Consider the following 22350-nt stretch of genomic DNA (forward strand, 5'->3'; position numbering starts at 1 on the left):
TTTTCCTCTATCTTTGTACTTTTTCCTTTTCAACTTTAATTAATTTATGGAAACACTTCATAAAATACCAAAACCCATAAATGACNTGTACTTTCTCCTTTTCAACTTTAATTAATTTATGGAAACACTTCATAAAATACCAAAACCCATAAATGACTACCAAACAAATAAAACCAACTACACTAACATAAAAAAAATAAAAAAACAAAACCTAATTATAAACTTCGCACCTCGTAATTATGTATGAAAAATGCGTTCATTTACATCACTCACTATCCTCAGCTACGCAAAGAAGACGAGGAAAATGACATTGCCAATGATTGGAAATTCGCAGCTATGGTCGTTGACAGACTGTGCCTTATCATATTCACAATGTTCACAATATTAGCCACAATAGCTGTACTACTATCAGCACCACATATTATTGTCTCGTAGCCATATGAGCGAGGTTATTGTTATTGGTTTTATTATAAAATCAATTTGTTAATTATTAAATTAATAACGAAACTTTTTAAGTAAACTTTAAAATTTAAAACCAAAAAAAAAACGTAAAAAAATTAAACACAAAAACAAACGGCAAACGCAAACTAAAACACAAACCCAAAAATACGCACACCACACGAATGACTACACACTAAAACATGCACTGAAAGAAACATACAAAAAACAAAAAGCAATTTCGTACGCGAATGCACGAACCAATGTGAGACTTCAAACAAACGCACACGGAAACAAATACACACCTAAAGGCAAGAGTGAATTTCGGTAAGAAAATTAAAAAAAAAACACAAACGAAGAAATTCGCACCAAAATTACGCAAAATTTGCAACAAAAAAACAATAAATAACCGGAAAATCTAAATTCGCTGCAGTACTCTTCAAAAAAGAAAACCCATAGAAAAACTCACTCTGCTCACTAACAACAATCAATCGATCAATCACAAAACAAACAGATTTGCTAAACATAACCACAAATAAACTTGAAAAAAAAAATTGCAAAATCTAAATAAAAACTGCTTAAACTATTAAACGAGTTTAAACACAGCTAAAAAAAATCGTAAAACCACTTAAAAACAAAAATAAAACATTAAAATCGTAACACTTTAAAAAACCAAATATTAAAGATACTTTAGTTAAAATGTTAGTAAACAAAAAACAACTTTTTCTCTTCCTAAACCGAAAATTTAGCGCATAATAAATTTTTTAATTAAAAGTATATTTGAAAAAAAAAAAATAAATTTCTAAACTAATTTCTGTAACTGATAGATACCCAAAAAAAGATCAATAAGTTAAGCAGCAGTTTGGAAATCTAGAAAACTAAGAGAAATAAACTCGAAATCTATAGAAGAAAATAGTAGCCCATATTAGTTGCCCGAAAACCCATCAAACTCTCACAAATTTTCCATATATATTAAAACTTTTAAGTTTTTTATATATCGAAACAAACTAATTGTACATAATTTGCAACTTTTAAATTTAAAGCAGTTTTAATTTGAAATTTTAAAATTAAAAAAGAAATTTTCTTCGACACTTTTAAATTAAAAAAAAATATATATATTATTTCATAAATTTACTACTCATAAGAACTCCGTATAATGTCTTTTGAAAGCGGTACGTATTATTCGTTTAGAAAGCTGTACTAATCATAAATCAACTCATTTCACCCAATGTATGAATATATTTTCAAAAGTTGGAGATAATAAAAGCTCACAAATAAAAGCAGTGAAAGCTTTCAAACAAAGGCAGTGAAAGATTAAAAAAATTGTGAAAGCTCATCTAGAGTAAAAGATAGTTCACCAGGAAAAAGTTAAAGCTCACTTAATGCAAGCTAAAGAAGTTACTAGAATTGAAAACTGAAAACTAAAACTTGTGTAATGCAAGTAAACTCAAACCTAAAGCTTACAAAATCTTAGTGAAAGCTCACAAAATTTTATTTATTGAATTATTTATGAATAAACTTAACACAACTTTCAACGCAAGTAAAAGCTTTAAAGCAGACATGTTTTAAGCTGAGTTAACTCACCCATATGAAAACCCTAAAGCAAATGCTTTGAAAATGTGCCTAATGAAAATAAACATGCAAAAATTTAGATGATCTTTAGCTTTGATACTTCTTGGTGGTCCGCAGCGCATTAATTGCCAATTAATGATAACGACAACGCGAGTTTCTATGCAAAAAAATTTAAAAGGCTAATCTCCATTACAGTGAACATCGAAAGCTTTGCAAAAGCTCTCTGCAAAATGTAAGGAAATATTTCAAAAAATTATCGTTATTTGGAAATACAGCTGCAGAAGAGTTTCATTTCACAAATACGTGAAAGCTCGGTAACACTAATAAAAAATATTCGTAACTTGTTTCGACCTTAAAAAAATTAACGGCATGAAATTTTGTTTGGCTCGAGTACAAAAACAATCAGCCACGGAGCTTTCACCTGAGCATCAGTACTCAATATAAAAAATAGCCGTCACTTGGTTTGAGGTTTAAAAACATTAACGTCGTACGATTTCGTTTAGCTCGAGTACAGAAACAATCAGCCACGGAGCTTTCACCTGAGCTTTCGTTGTATTTTACACAAAACAACTCATATTTAAATAGCTGAGCAGAACGCCAAACATTATTCCAAATTTTCTGAATAATGTTCTTTTAGCTATCGGTCTTAAGAATTATTTATCAAATCGTCGGAATAATTTTTGTTTCTGTTCTTTTTTTTTATGTATGTTACCGCATAACTTTGGACCACGTTAACCGATTCCTATAATTATTTTTTTGAAGAAAAGGTGGCACCTTAAGGTTGTCCCCTTACTGGTTTAGATCCGAACACTGGATCTTGAAGAAATTAACGATCACCTTAAATTTTTGTATTGGAATTGAAGTCTGTTTTGCTTTTCGCTTAAAAATTACTTGTTCCTTACAAATATTAGCAAAATGTGATTCCGATTTTGAGCTTGCACTGTTGGTTATGAGCTTTACTTAAAGCTTTTCAGCTTTTATTTGAGCTTTTCAGTTTTCAATTGAGCTTAACCTAATGTTTATGAAAAACTTTTCGAAAACAAATAACTGTACAGTTTTCAAAGTTTTTCAGCAAATTACAGCCAAAAAAACTTAATTTTTTATAAAAAATTTTTTTTATTTTTTGCCCCCTCCAAATTTTTTAAAATATGGCATTGGTATACATTAGTTTAACCAAAGCTCTTCCCTATGCTAGAGAAAATATATAGAAAAAATTCAAGGTACCATAGAAAGTTCATGCTCGCTAACTCATTGTAAGCATACGAACAGTTTTAAAGCAAATAATAATCCTAGTACCTATTGAACACTTTTTAAAAGACGTCTTACCTTTCAATGTCAAAGTAAGGAGTACTCGTAAGTTAGTAATATGAAATATAAAATAAATAAAAGATGAAATCATAATGATTTCAAGCAAACTGCTCTTTGTACATAAATACATACTGACATAAAGGTGCATAGACTAATTGAAAAGAGTTCATTTCATAGCTGCATACATACCTACATACATACTTACATAGTAAATAGAACTCATGCATGAAACGCATAAGCATAGATAATTTAATAGAATTATTCAATAGAAATCATTACGAAAATAGGTAGTATAGAAATAGGATTAGAACGATAGGCAGACATACATTACAACTTAGGTTAGCAAAATGTAGCAGATTTGAAAGCAAAAAACNCATAATGATTTCAAGCAAACTGCTCTTTGTACATAAATACATACTGACATAAAGGTGCATAGACCAATTGAAAAGAGTTCATTTCATAGCTGCATACATACCTACATACATACTTACATAGTAAATAGAACTCATGCATGAAACGCATAAGCATAGATAATTTAATAGAATTATTCAATAGAAATCATTACGAAAATAGGTAGTATAGAAATAGGATTAGAACGATAGGCAGACATACATTACAACTTAGGTTAGCAAAATGTAGCAGATTTGAAAGCAAAAAACAAAAACCTAAAAATACATTGATGTCGTTGCAGTTTGTAAAACCATTATTTTTTAATTTTTTTATTATAAATAAAAAAAATAGTGAAAAAATTTTGAATTTTTATAAAAAATTATTAAAATTTAAAAATTTTTATTTTTTATATTTTGCTATTCCAAAAGGTTTCCATTAAGACAAAACAAATTAAACGCAAATTGTATGCAAATTATCGCACGCAANCTTAGGTTAGCAAAATGTAGCAGATTTGAAAGCAAAAAACAAAAACCTAAAAATACAGTTTGTAAAACCATTATTTTTAAATTTTTTTATTATAAATAAAAAAAAATAGTGAAAAAATTTTGAATTTTTATAAAAAATTATTAAAATTTAAAAATTTTAATTTTTTATATTTTGCTATTCCAAAAGGTTTCCATTAAGACAAAACAAATTAAACGCAAATTGTATGCAAATTATCGCACGCAAACAAATAAAGCAAAAAAAAAAACAAACACAAGCAAAAAAACATATTCACTTAAAACCATTAATAAAAAGCCGTTAAAACTGCCACTTGTTTATAGTAATAATAATTAATTAATTAAGCGTGTAATTAAAAAAAAATTGCATGCGATATTTTGCATATCAATTACGGCAAAAACCCGCNTTAAACGCAAATTGTATGCAAATTATCGCACGCAAACAAATAAAGCAAAAAAAAAAACAAACACAAGCAAAAAAACATATTCACTTAAAACCATTAATAAAAAGCCGTTAAAACTGCCACTTGTTTATAGTAATAATAATTAATTAATTAAGCGTGTAATTTAAAAAAAATTGCATGCGATATTTTGCATATCAATTACGGCAAAAACCCGCTTTAAATCCTTGAATTAAAATGAACCTCTTCCCCCCCCCAAAAAATACAACTAAACAAACGTACAAAACCAATATAAATAACCCAAGCTGGGAAAAGCGCAATGAAAAAAATACAAACGGAAATTAAGGAAACAAAAAAATATATAGCATGCGCGAGAATTTCGTATAAACAACAACAAAAAATATCAAACACCTCAAAAAGCTCATAAAAGCATACGACGCGTCACCATATGCGTATGTATGGTTTCGCTAGCGCGTGTGTGTGTGTGTGGGTCGCTCGTTAAGACCCCCTGAAGGAATATCTTTATATAGAACAACTCATAAGTGGCATACACAACGAGAAATGGTTGCGAGCAATAATATTTGCGTGTTGATGTTGGCAAAAATGTATATCGAAATGAAATGCGTTATGATCGACCGATTTATTGTTTGGCTGCGGTTGGAAGCTGTGTATTTGGACATTAGCTACCAACTTGGCAGAGTAGGTGGTTGTAATTTCGACATGTTCTTGCTGTGTAAAAGGCTACTGAGGTGATTGAAGTTTCCAATTTTTAGTAAAATTAATAAGTAAGCTGACTTTGATGTGAGTAGAATGAAATTCATAACTTACTACGATTCTCAAATTTAAAGAGTTAAATTTTTCTTATAAATATACCTACTATAAATAATTAAAACACAGAAAAATATAATTTTGTTTATAGGAATCAGTTGTGGTTTTTGCGGCTGTAAAAAGTTGTTTTTGCCTTTTCTGTCGTTTTCACTTAATGTGAGTGAAAGCTCAAATACAAACATAGCGAAATCTCACTTATGCTGTCGAAAGTTCACTTAAGGTATGGAAAAGTTCAAAGACAAAGACAGTGAAAGCACAATGAATTCACATGAAATAACAATGAAATTAAAGTGAAAGCTCGCTCAATGCAAGTTAAAACTTACTTAAAGCATATTAAAGCCAAAAAAGCTAAGCCATTGAAAGCTCACTTAAGGCTTGCAGGAGCGAAAAATAAATAAAGTCACAGCTTATTTATTTATGCAATCAAAACCATTACATTGTCCGAAGATGAGACTTTTCAAAGCTTTCCGTAGACTTTATCTGCACGCGCACAGATTAAAAGTTCGGTTTGATCGTCACTAAATTAAAGTGGAAGCTCAAAGGCTCTTAGTGTAAGAGAAAATTTAAAAAACCATGAGAGTGAAAGTTCACTTTGTACAGTCAAAATCCCGAAAATAACACCAATAAAAGCTTACTTAATGCAAGTGAACGCTTAACGCCATATACATGTAGCGAAAATTTACTCAATAAAAATTAAAGCTTGAAACAAAGATAGTTATAGCTTGCTTAGTGCAGATAAAAGCTCAAAAGCTAAGGCGACTAAATCAAAGTTAAAGAAAGCTTGAGCCTAAAAACTATGCAAGTTTGGATCGCAGTAAGCTTTCATGATTATTTCAAAGCTTTTTTGATACATGAGCATTGCAGTGAAAGCCGATTTAATGAATTTGAAAGCTTTTTAATGCGTATATCCGTAAACTAACTGCACAACTTTTTTCAAGAGGACTACAACGTTCGCTACCTATAATGTAACTTGCTTAGTGCAACTAAAGCTCAGTTGAAGAAAGCGTAAGCTTAAAAACCATGCAAGTTTTGATTGTAGTAAATTTTCATGATTATTACAAAACTTTTTAGATACACGCGTTTTGGCAGTGAAAGCTCACTCAATTAATATGGAAGCTTCATAAACTAACTGCACGTTTTTCAAGAAGACTGCAACGGTATATACATATAATAACGCCAACCCCAGAATACGGAAAGCGTTTCTGAGGATGTCGCCATTCGTTTGCAAAAAAGGGAAAGTTCCTTAACCGGTTCTCAAATTAATTTTCGGTATTATCGTTCTGTTTATCTTAAATAAATTCTTATTTTAGTAAAGGTTATGAATTTCATTTACGCTCTAAAAATCAGCAAAACAGCCGAACTGTCGGAGAAGTTTAAGGGACCAAACAAAAAATCGCTCGTTCATTTCAAGGTACAGCAAACCAAATTTAAAAGATAAAAAGATGAAATATTCAAACTTCTACCATACTCTTTTATTTTATTTAGATTACTTTTTTCTGAAAGTTTTTTTTTTAACTCCATAAAAACACAAACAAAACCAAGTAAACTTAGTAAGGTGCATAACAACAATTAAAAAACAAACCATTCACCATAAACAATCCACTGCCGACTAAGAACAGACCGAAAAAACCAGAAAATTACAAACTTAACAAAAAACCTCAGCATGAAGCGTACTTTGGGTAAAGCTTTTCCGCAGACACATGCATTTTAAGAAGCTTCCACTCCACAAAGTTGCGAGCTTCGTAACTGTCAAAGCGCTTCGTCGTCTAGCGCGCTATTGAGTTAAGCTTCTCTGCATGTGTAAGCGTTAGAGCTTTCATGCTCGAAAGCGCTTCGAAACTGAGTACACTTTTTTGGCTTTATTTTTTAATAGTTTCTCTTTACTTTGGTATGGTTATTCTGGTTCTATTCGTAAATCTTGTGCAATAGATACAATCAGAATTTGCTTTGAATATAAAAGAAAAAAAAAACAATAGCAAATAAACTATGTATAAGAAAACGCTACGCTATNCTTCTATTCGTAAATCTTGTGCAATAGATACAATCAGAATTTGCTTTGAATATAAAAGAAAAAAAAAAAAATAGCAAATAAACTATGTATAAGAAAACGCTACGCTATCAACTAATACATAATACAAATACATATATGCAATAAGCACAGACACACACTCATACATAAGTACTAGCATTAATTTGCAAAACAACAACAAAAAGAATAAGAGAAAATAAAGTAGCTATTGTAAGTGTAATGCTTATGATAAAATGAAAAATTGAAGAAGCGAAAAGAGAGCTATGCAATACCAACAACAATAACAGTTGAATAGATAATTATTTATTTAAAAAAAAAACATCTCAAATACAAAGACCATGAAATAAAATTAAAAATCAAGATTTGTTAAGAATTTGTGAAGAATGCAAATATGCTGAAAAAAAATTGGGAGAAACCACTCAAACCTTAAGTCACCACTGAGAAAGGAAAAAAATAAGTATTTGGTGACTAATAGAAAGTCAATCCTTACACGCACGCACAGTGCAGCATGAGTTTGCAAAAGTAAATAAATAAATACATAGTTAATGAAAATACAAATATACGAAGAAAATAGTAAACAATGCAAACATACATACATACATACTTACATGAATAATTACGATTTTATACAAATGTAATTTTGTAATATCTTAGGTATTGAATTCGTAAATTCCATCTCCAAAAATGTACTTGACGTATGTATGTATTTAAGGCAGAATTTTAAACAAAGAAAAAACAAGAGACAAATTCAAGTATAAGCAATTTTCCAACATTTTTATAAAACTTTTATTTTTTAAAGCTTTTACTTTTTTTGTAAAATGTAACTTTTATGACTTTTATATTTTTGTATTGCAAAATGCACACTTGCTGAGTAAACAAAAAAAAACTAGTGTATGCATAGGTGATAGCGGCTGCGCAATTCTTCCATGCATAAAGAATCTGCATTTGTATGTCTCTATGAATATTGCGCCTAAAAAAGGTTGTTCATCTTGCATCGTTTTTTAATATATATACGCGTTGAAATCATTTTTTTGAGTGCAAAATAAATAGTTAAACTTGGGTTGTTATTTGTGTTTTCCCAAACCATAAAATAATATTAATTTTTTTATACAAATTTTCAGTTTTTTCAGATGAAGAAAAATCTGTCGCTAAACGCTCACCCTTTAGCTTTAAATTAGAAAGAATCGCCACACTAAGCCCTGACTAAGAAATATTAAAGTTAAAAGAAACCCGAATTTTTCTACGAAAATTTCGCATTTGAATTGAATTAAAATTTGCGTCATTGTTAAAGGAGCCTATTTGCATCCATAAACTAGAGTTCTTTCCATTTCACTTAGGGTGGGAGAGTTTCGCTCGTTCCGAAAGCAGCGCATGAATGCAGTCTGCAATTCTCCACCGACTCTTAGCTGTAGGTCTATATAAAATAGCTTATTTCCCGGAATTTCTTCTAAATTACAACCGTGCCTTGTGCTTTGGATAATTAAATAAGATTCGCTCTTTTCATAGAACTGAAATCGTGTTTTCATAAAAAATGCTTCGTTACCAAAATTTCTTCAAAAAATAATTCACAACTTTGCAAAACCTAAAATTCCAAAATTAATTGCATCCAAAACCAAAGAAGATCCATAAAGAATTTAGGGTTCTGTTCGTCGTTTATATGACCTGCATTTAAGAAACACGATTCCTCGAGAACGCTTCAAACTGTCACAACATGGAATTCACTGGCTACTCTTGGCTCTTATTGGAATCAGCTCCGAACCACTCCTTCTCTAGCGCTAAATGCTATGCTCAGTAGCAGCGGTTCGCACAAAAGCTCTCGGTCCTCTTTCAACCCAGCGTGCGGGCACTCGATAATCATTAAAAGCTTCGACTTCCTAAGGGAAGAAATGGATCGGAAACTGGATCCAAACGGGTCCTCCTCAACGGACATCTCTACAAGGGCGAATGGGAGAATGGCAATCTCTGGAGTAGCGGTCCAATAAACAATTTCACAGACAGATCGAAGCTGTTCAGACCAGCGTACCTCCGCATCATCTTTCAGACAAAGGTGGTTGCAATAAAAGTGGCAGCCGATTTGTTATGCATTAATGTTTTGCTGACTCGAAGGGTAAATATCTGCTCTGATAGCCATGCGGCAAGTAGGGCGCTGGGATGGCTAATATCTTTAAACCGCCTCGGAGTACTCCGAATTAAGGTGCTTTGGGACACACGACACAGTCAAATCACTAGAAATTGTAGCGCTTATGAAATGGCTAGGCAGGAAACTCTCTAGGCCACCACTTCGGACAGGGAGGGCATAGGAGTTCCGGGCATATTATGTTGCATACTTCTAGGCTCTTTCTATATACATGCATATTGGTGCTTTCAAAAGTGGGAGGATAACATCCGAACAATTTTTTTGCTGCAAAATTTACATCCCTTATGAAATTAGTATTTACTTAGGTGAAAAATTAAAAAAAAAAATATCTCTTTCTAACTCTCCGCTTGCCCTAATTTATATTTTTTTAATATTTCCTACTTTTAAACTTCAAACTCCAAAGAGGTAAATTTTTTTTTAACCGCTTATGCATAAATTGCCACCTTTCGAAATGTTTAACATTTTACGTGTTTGTTTTTCTACGCCTCTTTTCGAACTTACCACAGCTATCACAGATATTCTCCAACTGTTTTATTTGTTTTGTTTAGCACTCATCTATGAACTTGAAAATCAGAAACTTTTAGAATTTTATAATATATAGTTATAATTAAGTAAATATATATACATAAATTGATATTTAAATAAGTAATTGATGAAATTTCCAATAAAAGTTATAGGTGAAAAATTGAATTTTATACGACAAAAAGCGTTTTGAGGGAATATGTAGTGTATGAATGTACTGTGTTTTTTCGATATAATTTTTTTTTTATGAATTTCTAAGTTTCAAATTCGTTTAAGCAAAACAAAGTGTGAACATAAATTTGCTTAAAAGGGTATAAAGCCAGAATTCTAAATTTGTATTAAAGAAAATTATTAAAGACAATGGTGAACTCGGTGAGCTGCTGTATGCGCCGAGCCAATCATGCAAATGCGAATGAAAAAGAAATTACAAATAAACAAAAGAAGTAAAGGAAAACGGAAAACAAAATGGGAGTTAAATAAAAAGTTATGTAAGCAACAATAAAGTAAAAAAAGAAAAATCAGACAAAATAGCACACACGCTGCCACAAGTAATAATACAAAAAATTTATGTGTGTATGAACATAAAACACTAAACAATGCGTTGAATATCTATAGAGTTTGCATTTTTTTTAATAAAATTTTTTTGAAAACATATAAAATCAACCATAAGTAAAAAACAATAATTAAATTTAGTTTTTTACGAACGAAAAAAATAACTCAAACTTGCGGATAATTAATATAATTTAATGGAAAAATTAAAAATAAGCAAATGTTAGGAAAATGTCAGAGTTAGGCAGAAAGTGGCAAATAAAGTGCGGATAACTGTATAAAAAAATGTTTTACGAATCCGATTATACGAACTTAGCGAGTCGATATTCAAAAATAGTTGCTATTCAGCAATAGCAGGTAACTTGAATGAGAAAGCAAAACACATATATATTTATATGTATGTAACCCAGGCAGAGATGAATTTCAATTAACTATATAGAAACTGAAGACGAAAAGCTTAGTGTCAACAGTGTCTACCAAAAAAAAAACGACCTACAGTGGGTGTTTACAAATCGAAATTCAGCTTAGGAAGCAGATGATTTTCAGAAAATATTTTTTTTAACAAAAAATTGAATTTAAAAAAACTGAAAATTTTCTCAACAATTATGTATGTAAACGATAAAAGAATATAACAAAAAATATTATGTATAAATAAAAAGCGAACTAGTTGCATTTAAAAAATTTTAAATATCTAAATTAAATTCAATTTTCAATAAATTACAACTATTTATTAAAGGGCAAAAATACGGACATAAAAACTTATACAAATACTTCTTTCTCTATTTAAACTTTAAACTAGAAACATTGCAAAAACAAACATTAAGGTTTAATTAACTAAAACTTGAATAAATTTAATATAGATTTAAATTAAATAAGGAAAAGAGAGTATTACATTGAAAATAAAAGAAAACTATAAAAATTATAGTGTCAACTGAAAACTGTAATACTGAGAGATTTTCAAAGTCAAGCGCTGATTTTTTATGTCGTTATTAGTATTTAATTGTAACTAAAGAAATATAAATAAATAGAAATAAATGCAATTTAATAAACAAAAATATTGTATGAATGTTTGAGTGCGGCACAAAACAAAAAAAAAATAATTAAATTAATTTAAAAAAAAAAATTCAAAAGAAATATAGACGTACTTAGGATTTCAGTCATTTTGACTTTAATTAGCATTAAATAAACTAAAAAAATATATATATTTAAAGTAATAAAAAAGGAAATTGTACATTTTTAACAGCAGAGCAGTGGTAAAAAATTACGAGTTTATTTCCAAATAAACTAAGATATAAACTTCAAAAAACAAAGACATTCGCAGAAAATAAATTATCAAAAAAAATTAATTAATTAAATTAAATAAATTGAATTGCAATGCAAATTTTTTGATGCTGATTTAATGAGTCATTGAAATTTAGTAGTTATGAAAAATTTAATCAACTGTAAAAGAATTAAAAAAATATTAGCAATACAGTATTGAATTAAGCATAAGAAAAAAAAAAGAATTATTGGAATTTAATTTTTTGAATTTAAAATGAAGTCGACGGTAGCAGCGAAAGCATTAAAATATAGAATAACAAAAATAAAGATGAATACAAAATTTCAACGGCTGTTGGTTAAATTTAATTAGCGAGCAGTTGCAAAAAAAATTAAAAAAGGGCATGAGCTTTTACTTTCCAACAAAAGCTTACACAGATATGTAAGTTTTAAGGCACATTACCAAGTTTCGCGAGTTAATTGCTTCAGCGAAGATGAATGAAAACATAGCATGAAAACATCACTTTGTTAGCGCTTCAGAAGGAAATTGCCATATTGAGCTTTCGACAAGAACACAACACAAAGAAGAGCTTCTACATTTGAAGAATTTTAGAACTCGTAAAATAAAACTACCCTCATTGAAATTTGGAGATACTTTGGAACATTGAACCCGTGGAACAATGAAGCGTGATAGTGCAAATTATAACACCGTACAGCTGAGCTTTTCTTTTGCAGAAGATGACACACGATTTTTGCACGAACTTGCCTAAGAACTATTGAATTAGCTGAAAAGGCTATCGAACACTGGCAGTGGACATCGTAAGGATCGAAAAAAAATTTTAACAAAAGTTAAGTTTCTTATCATTGGTAAGACAGTAGTATGAACAACTCCGAAGGCTAGCTCTTTGGGTATCAATCGAAGTTCGAAAGTACTTTTCGTGCAAAAAAGTATTGATTTATTCATGACCTCTTATCATATTACGATATACTAGCATAAATATATATTTTCGAATTTGACAGTCTCTCAAGTAGCTTTTAACATTTTTTGAGAACAAAATTTGTGTTGAAAGAGGAGCTAAATTTTAAAAGCTACTATGGAAAATGGTCCTAAGTTGTCTTCAAATCTTTTTTATTATACTATAAACCTGCTTATGTTGGTCAAGGGGCACTACGATATATCCCTAAACTTCTCCTAGAGTAGCATCCCTGAATGGAATCTAAAATATGTCAGATATGGACGCTCGACAATGAAGTGGAGAATCCTTCTTTTTGAGTTATGGTCTAGAATGCTGCTTTTGCAGTAGCTGCGGATTCGGAGACCCGTTTCAGCTGTACCATCGCCAAAATATGGTTAGATCTTAGTAGATCCGTTAGTGATTTTCAGACCTTTTGTTCGGCTATACATACATATCTGCAACAGTGTTGCCAGATGGTTTATATAACTTCACCCTAAGATAATTTCATTTCCCCCTAATAAACCCGAAATATTTATAAGGGCTGTTCAGTATCTTGTGCGTATGCATATTCGTTGCATTTGTAAATTCACAACAATAAAATGCACAGGGTTGCCATGGCAGCAAGCATAAAATTTCCAAATGCAATTCCAACTGCAAACCCAAGACCATTGCTGCCTGAACATCCTGAACAGCCCTATAGTTTGTGGGTGTCCAAGGTTGTATCCAGGCTAGTGACACAGCTATCTAGCATTGTTGGGCTGTAATCAATGAATTTCTCAATCAACTGATCAACGAATATATCGAGCACTGAATTCTACCTGGGCAGAAGTCAATGAGCTCACAGACGATGGAGGCAATAACAAATTTGTTAACATTTCAAAGCTTGTCCTTGGGCTGTTGTGTCTACCATGAACCACGAATGCTGCAGTCGAACGTGTATTCTCAATAGTCAATATTATCAAGGCTAAGCTACGGATCAGTATGTCTGTGTGCGATGGTCGAAGCGATTTTACATGTCCGCTGCATCCTTGACGCTGAATGTGGCAAATTTGAACAAACCCCCTCGATGCTGAAAAGATTCAACTCGGAAACGGTCTACGCTATGTTGATGTGATGAACTCGTTCTCTCGCAATAAATTTGAATAGCTTGATTATTCAATGGGGATGCGAGAACAAAAATACATTCCATTTCTAGCTAGTTGGTTTTTTACCATGAACCAAATATACGTTTTTTGTAGTTTTACCTAACCAAAATAAATTTATATAAATATATTCATTACATATTCGTACATAGTACATGCAGTATAATTCTGTTCGAAAGTTGCATTTTTCTTTCATTAGTCTTATAACAAAAAAATAACATTATGATATTGGAAAAAATCCCTAAAGATATTTTGTTCCTAATTTGCTCCCTAATATTTAGTCCAGAACAACCCTAAACCTATGTAGAAGTACGCTAAACTGGCAACACTGATCTGCAAATAAGGGGAAGAACGCATGCCTCTCTACCTTTTANAGTCCGCTGCATCCTGGACGCTGAATGTGGCAAATTTGAACCAACCCCCTCGATGCTGAAAAGATTCAACTCGGAAACGGTCTACGCTATGTTGATGTGATGAACTCGTTCTCTCGCAATAAATTTGAATAGCTTGATTATTCAATGGGGATGCGAGAACAAAAATACATTCCATTTCTAGCTAGTTGGTTTTTTACCATGAACCAAATATACGTTTTTTGTAGTTTTACCTAACCAAAATAAATTTATATAAATATATTCATTACATATTCGTACATAGTACATGCAGTATAATTCTGTTCGAAAGTTGCATTTTTCTTTCATTAGTCTTATAACAAAAAAATAACATTATGATATTGGAAAAAATCCCTAAAGATATTTTGTTCCTAATTTGCTCCCTAATATTTAGTCCAGAACAACCCTAAACCTATGTAGAAGTACGCTAAACTGGCAACACTGATCTGCAAATAAGGGGAAGAACGCATGCCTCTCTACCTTTTATGTAAAGGTTTTTAATGTAGCCTAGCACTTCCATGGTGATTTTGTTTCAAATTTCAAATTGATTAAGTATCACCCAAATAAGCTAATCTGCACCTATACAGACCGTCACATTGACAGATAATGTGTTCGGGCGTTTCTTCGTCCAGCTTAGAAAAACGACAGACGTATGTTTCTAAAAAAAACTTTTACTAAGTTGATAGCGAAGGTAATAGTGTAGCGTCTAGTACCCAGTGAGGGTTTTGAGGTCCTCTTGGGCTTGATTGTGTAGTTTCATTGTTTGCGGCTGTATTTAAGACCAGCGACAAGAATGCTGTTTGACTATCCGAAATAGGCACTACGTCTACAGAACAGCGTCATTTTTTCCTCCAGGATGCATTTCAGACCCTGTTTTAGTGCCTCCTAAAAGCAGAACTCTACTCATAATATAACTTGAAATTTAATCAAGGTTGGATGCTCTAATTCTTTCCATAGCCATGCCGGCTTCTATCTTTGGATATCCTCTCAAATTAATCAAATCATCACTAAAAAGTAACTTATTTTGTAAATAAGCTTAGTGAGTGTGTAAAACTTTTATTTTCTAAAATTATTATTATGAATTTATACTCATCCAGTCATTAAACATTTATTACTAACATATGTATGTATGTACAAAAATTAAAACATTGTAAAAGACAACGCCAAATTTGCTAAAACAAAAGGAAATCATGTGGTGCAATTTTATATTCAAAGTAGTAAAATTTTCTGCGTTCAATTTTGAATTTATGGCAGGGCATACAAAAAAACACAACGTTTCATACGCAAAAACCAGAAAATTTTACACCCCAAAATTCTGATGTCTGCGCAGTTTGTCAACGTACGCGTTTGAATAAAACTAATTTATTTTGCAATTTTCATACATAGTTACAGCTTAAAACAAAAAAAAAAATTAAATGGAATAATATAATAATAGCTACCAAGTCGATAGATAACAGATGAACATTCTAGCTGATAGGAAACACGTCCGCAGCAACGCAGGTGAACTCAACAAACGGATATAGAAGGTGAAACAACTAACTTCAGAACTTAAAAAAAAAACAATTTTTTGTGTCATGCAAGTTTATTTACTTTTTTTATTTCACGTTTAATACTTAGGCCATAATATTCTTAGAATATTTATTTCAACACAAAGTCGTAATAAATTATTAGAAAACAATTAAATTTTTTTGTTTTTTCAAAACTTTTAAAACCAGAAAACTTTACACATACTAAATTATGAACGGAAGATACATTTATTTAAAAAAAATTATTTTAAAATTTCAATATTTTCACATTATGCTACAAATTCATTCACGCATGCTCATTGCTTGTTTATTGCACTGTCGCCTATTTTTCAAACCCTTTACATTATCGCATGTTGCACGTTAAATAACTAAATATGATAGGAAATTTTTACCAATATGCTCCTTTTTTTTACAAAATTTTCTGCTGCCACTTGACAACTTTAAAACCGAGCATGCTGCAAAAAATACGCTATTGGTAAGTGCACATGCTCACTTACGTATTTTATAAAAACTCTATTAAGTATTTTTTTTTTCTATTTGAATTGGAAAGTGAGAGAAATCCAAAAATGTAACAGGGAAAAAATCTAAAAACAACAATTTCTGTGTAAAGCTTGGAATTCAGCTCTCACAAAAAATCACAAGAAATATTTTTCCAAATTTCTGTTGCTTGAAAAAGTACTTTGCTTTTGCTGTAAATTTTCTTGAAGAAATAAATGTACNGCTCACTTACGTATTTTATAAAAACTCTATTAAGTATTTTTTTTTTCTATTTGAATTGGAAAGTGAGAGAAATCCAAAAATGTAACAGGGAAAAAATCTAAAAACAACAATTTCTGTGTAAAGCTTGGAATTCAGCTCTCACAAAAAATCACAAGAAATATTTTTCCAAATTTCTGTTGCTTGAAAAAGTACTTCGCTTTTGCTGTAAATTTTCTTGAAGAAATAAATGTACGAGCATTTTTTTTTGAGAGCTGCAAACTGATTTTAGAAACTTCGATAGAAGAATATTTCTGTTCCTTTTCTTGTGCGTAATTTTATAAGAATTTTTCGTTTTTCTATAGAGCTGGAAAGAGCACTTAAGGAAAGAGTCCGCATGGCGTATGAGTAATATTATTTCGTGCTCATATCGTTTTTTTACCTCCCTTTTATTAGCACGGGATGTAACTATGTAATATTGATGCGCCTAACAGATGCAGCGATTGACAGTACAAATGGAAATTATAATAGCGAGGNACACACTTACGTATTTTATAAAAACTCTATTAAGTATTTTTTTTTCTATTTGAATTGGAAAGTGAGAGAAATCCAAAAATGTAACAGGGAAAAAATCTAAAAACAACAATTTCTGTGTAAAGCTTGGAATTCAGCTCTCACAAAAAATCACAAGAAATATTTTTCCTAATTTCTGTTGCTTGAAAAAGTACTTCGCTTTTGCTGTAAATTTTCTTGAAGAAATAAATGTACGAGCATTTTTTTTTGAGAGCTGCAAACTGATTTTAGAAACTTCGATAGAAGAATATTTCTGTTCCTTTTCTTGTGCGTAATTTTATAAGAATTTTTCGTTTTTCTATAGAGCTGGAAAGAGCACTTAAGGAAAGAGTCCGCATGGCGTATGAGTAATATTATTTCGTGCTCATATCGTTTTTTTACCTCCCTTTTATTAGCACGGGATGTAACTATGTAATATTGATGCGCCTAACAGATGCAGCGATTGACAGTACAAATGGAAATTATAATAGCGAGGTTTTAGTTTTTTAAACTATAATTTTATTATTTATCCATCGATTTTCCTCATTAGTAGCGTAATTGTTTTACAACAGGTTTGAACAAAAAATTTACCCAGAATCAATTTTTTTTTTTTAATTTTTTCCCATTTAAAGTTTGAACTTTTTTCAAAAACAAGCATCCGTCATCAGAATTGGTTGCAAAGATCTTCAAAGACAAACAAAGATCAGGTGTCGCCAACAAAAATCATTACTTGGCATTCAATGCAATTGAGGACTCTTAGATACAGGAAGTGTACTTCGAATAGCGTTCGCTCATATAAAATCCTGTTCTACGTATGGGCAAATCTCCGATTAGCGTTAACTACACAAAGTGCAAACGGCCCTTAAAGTTTTAAATTTTTTAATTTTGCGAAGTCATATTAAGAGATATCAAGTCAATATTATGAGGAGACATAGAGGAGGGGCCGTTCTTTCTACTAAGCCTCTTGACGCAAAAAAGGCACTTTGATCCCTTATTGCATCTACCTCCTCAATTGCAAGTCTCTCAACAGCCTATTGGTTGAAATTATCTCAGCCTATGGCCTAGAACTATGTCTGCTTTGTCGATAGACTCAATATAAATTTGATCGATGAATGTCAAGCGACTGTAGAATATTCTAAAATTTTTGCTTGTTTGCCTTTTTTTCTTTGAAAAAAATAAATAAATATTCCAAGAGTCTGATGTACAAACTTTTCAGAAACAAAAGTTTCATGTTAGTCTATTTAAAGGGCTCTTCTCCTGCTTGTCTACTTAAGGGACTATTCTTCTTCTTATTTTATTTTTCCCGAAATGAGTGTTGCCTTTGATTCTTTTAAATCAGCGCTTGATTTCATACTTGAGAAAACAGGGTCGCAATTTTTTTGATACTTAAGTATGTATATCCTTAAGCCTATCCACATACCTATGTATATATATTTAGGGTATTTACAAGTGATGGTAAGCGTCGTAANCTCTTCTTATTTTATTTTTCCCGAAATAAATAATGCCTTTGATGCTTTTAAAATCAGCGCCTGATTTCATACTTAAGAAAACAGGGTCGCAATTTTTTTGATACTTAAGTATGTATATCCTTAAGCCTATCTACACACCTATGTATATATATTTAGGGTATTTACAAGTGATGGTAAGCGTCGTAACGTCTTAAATTCGTAGAATTTTTCAATGCAAAATACTGGGTGAAACGTTTTTAAAAGATTTGCGTCTACGCCAAAATGTTTTTTTTTACTGATAGAAAATATATAATCAGCTAAAAATCCCCAAAAACCATTTTAACCGTTGTTAACTTTGAAAAATTTTACGACATTGAGACACTACGACACTTACAACATCTTGTGAATACCCTAATTGTTTTAATAATTCATTTTTTATGTATTAATACTAACAGTTAATCTACTCATATTTTCGTAGAGGCCGAGTCTTGAAAGCTGGATAACTGGAGCACGCTTCAAAGGCAGATGGAAAGCCAATTCAACCTACAATTATATGATTTAGTTTACGATACTTTTAAATGCAATATGTGTATGCAGTTTCAAAAATGTCTAATTGTTAATTAAAAAATAATGTTTTGTTTTTTGTTTGTAAACAATTTTATTTAAAATAAAAAAAAATTATGTACAAAATCGGAAAACGAAATGAGTAGATTGTGTATTTACTGGCTACATGTAAATTTAGTATAACGCATGGTAAGTATTAAAAAAATTTAGAATATTAAACAAAAACAAAGAAAAAATTAAAAAAAGCTGGCTAAAATGAAATAAAAAATTTTAATGAAATGGAATAAAATAATAATTAAAAACAAATTAAAAATTATTTCATTTAAATTTTAAAAAAGCGATTTATATTGTTGTTCTCATTTGACAATATTATAAGTGATCTTAAGCATATATCGTCTCAAAGAATGTTACAAGTTTACGAATGTCGTGCTCTTGTTTATTATTAATTATTTTCGAGTTAATGAAAGATTTTCTTTTGTAGAATAATGTCGTATCTTACACTTACGGCAAGATGTGCACAAAAAGTGAGCTTATCAAATTCTTGAGCTTGAGCTCACTTCATCAGTGCAAAAATTGGTTCTAAGCTTAAGCTCACTTTTTACGCATGAAGCCCAATTTCTGGAAAACTAAAGGCGATGCCCAAAAAGGGATTCTGCCATTTGAAATATCTTGACTAATTTAGTATAATTGCATTACTAACTCAATTTGGCCCAATTTTCACATGCGACACTTCTTCTTCTTCTTAATTGGCGGTGTAACCGCCTAAGCGATTTTGGCCGAGTCCAAAACAGCACGCCAGTCATCTCTTCTGTGCTAACTGACGCCAATTGAAAATGCCAAGTAAAGCCAAGTCCTTCTCCACCTGGTCTTTCCAACGCAGAGGAGGCCTTCCTCTTCCTCTGTTACCAGCATCGCGGCCCGCGTTGAATATTTTCAGAGCAGGAGCGTTTCTGTCCATCCGAACGACATGGCNTTTCGAATTTTTCTAAATTCTGTATAAAGTTTGAAAGTGTGATTTATATGGTTTTTGTTAAGGCATGAACCATATTTTTATAAAAAAAATTATTAAAAAAAATTAGCTTGAAAAACATTTTAAATATTAAAAGCAAACCATCATTCATCCATTTTTTACCGCCACTGTACATATACATACATATGCATATATAAGACATCTGCATTAATGCACTCAAAAGAGCAAATGAGTCATTCAAATTCAAATGAATGGATTAAATTGGCTTTGAATTTTATTGAATTTAAATGAATAGCTATATTGATATGAGTATCGACATGACAACTTCCAAGTTTTGTGAAAATAATTGAGTGGATATGAATGATAATTCTTTAGCCATTGGATAAGAATGGAATTAGTTTTAATTATTTTAATGCAGATCGTAATTTTATTTACTTTTCCTGAGAATTAAGAAGAACATAGTAGCTCAGTTCTGATCTACCGAAAGCTGGACAGTGTCGTAGGAGATTTTGTAATGTGCCTTTGGAGGTACCATCATCACATGCCATGCTTCTTAATTGTGTTCCAGTCCTATCTTGAACGCATGAGATGATGTGAGATAGTGTCTTATAAGAACCCCAACTAGTTTCTAGTTTCTTGTCATGAAAGTAGTGATTCTTGCATTGTAAGAGCGAATCATGGCCTTGGGTGCCAATATTCGTAGGTCCAACCTAAATAGCCAAAAATATTTGTCCATTTTCTCGTCGTCGTTTCCATATTGCATTGTGTTCAAGTTCTGAGCTACGTTGAAAGTTTCAAGGCTCTAGTTCATTGGGAAGTTGGTTGCAAATTGATTGACAGATTTGGCCAAATAAAGATTTACACATACATACATAGTTTAATAACAGCTTTTTAAAATTAGTGTTCATTTATTTAGGAGCCAAGGGCTTGGATTTTTTATGACATAGTGTACATTGTTTATGCTTAAAATATCATAGAAAGTGTTTTAAAACTAAACTCACGGTCATTAAACGCGAATAAGGACGAAAACAAATCATGAACTATAAAAAACTAACACTTGCGTGCTTTGTGGCATTTTTGTGGCAGCGCATTTTGTACGAGTATGAATTAATATGTATGTTAGAACGATGTTTACACGCGGATCTACATACAAACATATGTACGTATGCAGATATTTTTAATCTCCATTCGATTCGAAAAAATGAATGAAATTCTAACACCGACAAATTGTTGAAAGCGATTATACCAAAACGTGTTGTATTCGATGGTTACACACATTATTAAATTTGCGATCGAAGGTCTGGAAATAAAAAATATTTAATAATAATTTGTTTTTGTTATTTTATGGCCTTATAACAATTATATTCAACANTGTTAGAACGATGTTTACACGCGGATCTACATACAAACATATGTACGTATGCAGATATTTTTAATCTCCATTCGATTCGAAAAAATGAATGAAATTCTAACACCGACAAATTGTTGAAAGCGATTATACCAAAACGTGTTGTATTCGATGGTTACACACATTATTAAATTTGCGATCGAAGGTCTGGAAATAAAAAATATTTAATAATAATTTGTTTTTGTTATTTTATGGCCTTATAACAATTATATTCAACAGTTTTTACGGAGCTTTTTTTGTTGCTTTTCCACAATAGTTGTGCATTAAAGAAATAAAAATTGTTGAATATAATTGTTATAAGGCCAAAAAATAACAAAAACAAATAAGTTAAGGACGATCACGCCTAAAAGCTAAACATCCTAGAAATAGAATTATTAACAAAACCAACGACCACAAGTTTAAGTAGCCCTGGAAAAGCTGCGCTTGATTGTAAATAGTTGGCTTAACAAATGAAAAACAAGAATTTACAAGGCGAACTTAGCACGGTGCGTAGGCAACTGGCTGAGTCACCTCGGGTCGTTGGATCGAGTTCCCCTGAAATAAGTCTGATAATGAAATGTGGTGATTTCCGAAAAAGCTCTCACGTCCACCCTTTTTTCAAAATGATTGTTGCTTTTCCACAATAGCTTTTCATTAAAAACAGCCTCAAGCTCAATAAAAGTTGTGGAATATATTTAATAATAACATAGAATACAGATTCTTGGCTAAGAATTTTATTTTTATACTAGAAGACCCGGCGAACTTGGTACCGCCCAAAATAAATTTTTT

At 31.1% G+C, this 22350-nt stretch overlaps 1 protein-coding gene and 1 long non-coding RNA gene across 2 annotated transcripts in view; both read left to right on the forward strand.

The window, feature by feature from the left end:
* The window catches only part of LOC108362609 (neuronal acetylcholine receptor subunit alpha-7-like), a gene marked incomplete at its 5' end in the record, with an annotated part of 77384 nt that extends 76892 nt beyond the window's left edge, over positions 1-492 (forward strand). The window contains one exon of the mRNA XM_017615657.1: positions 283-492. Within this exon, the coding sequence (XP_017471146.1) occupies positions 283-435 (153 nt within the window). The remainder of the gene's footprint in view (positions 1-282) is intronic.
* Positions 493-1732: 1240 nt separating this feature from the next.
* LOC108362608 (uncharacterized) lies at positions 1733-11162 on the forward strand. The gene is made up of 3 exons (XR_001847493.1): positions 1733-1744; positions 4985-4990; positions 9770-11162. It is a non-coding gene; the product is annotated as an uncharacterized LOC108362608 (long non-coding RNA).
* Positions 11163-22350: the final 11188 nt, after the last annotated feature.

This window comes from Rhagoletis zephyria, unplaced genomic scaffold, assembly GCF_001687245.7.
Source record: "Rhagoletis zephyria isolate East Lansing unplaced genomic scaffold, Rhagoletis_zephyria_1.1 Rzeph_scaffold_01052, whole genome shotgun sequence".
Lineage (NCBI taxonomy): Eukaryota > Metazoa > Arthropoda > Insecta > Diptera > Tephritidae > Rhagoletis > Rhagoletis zephyria.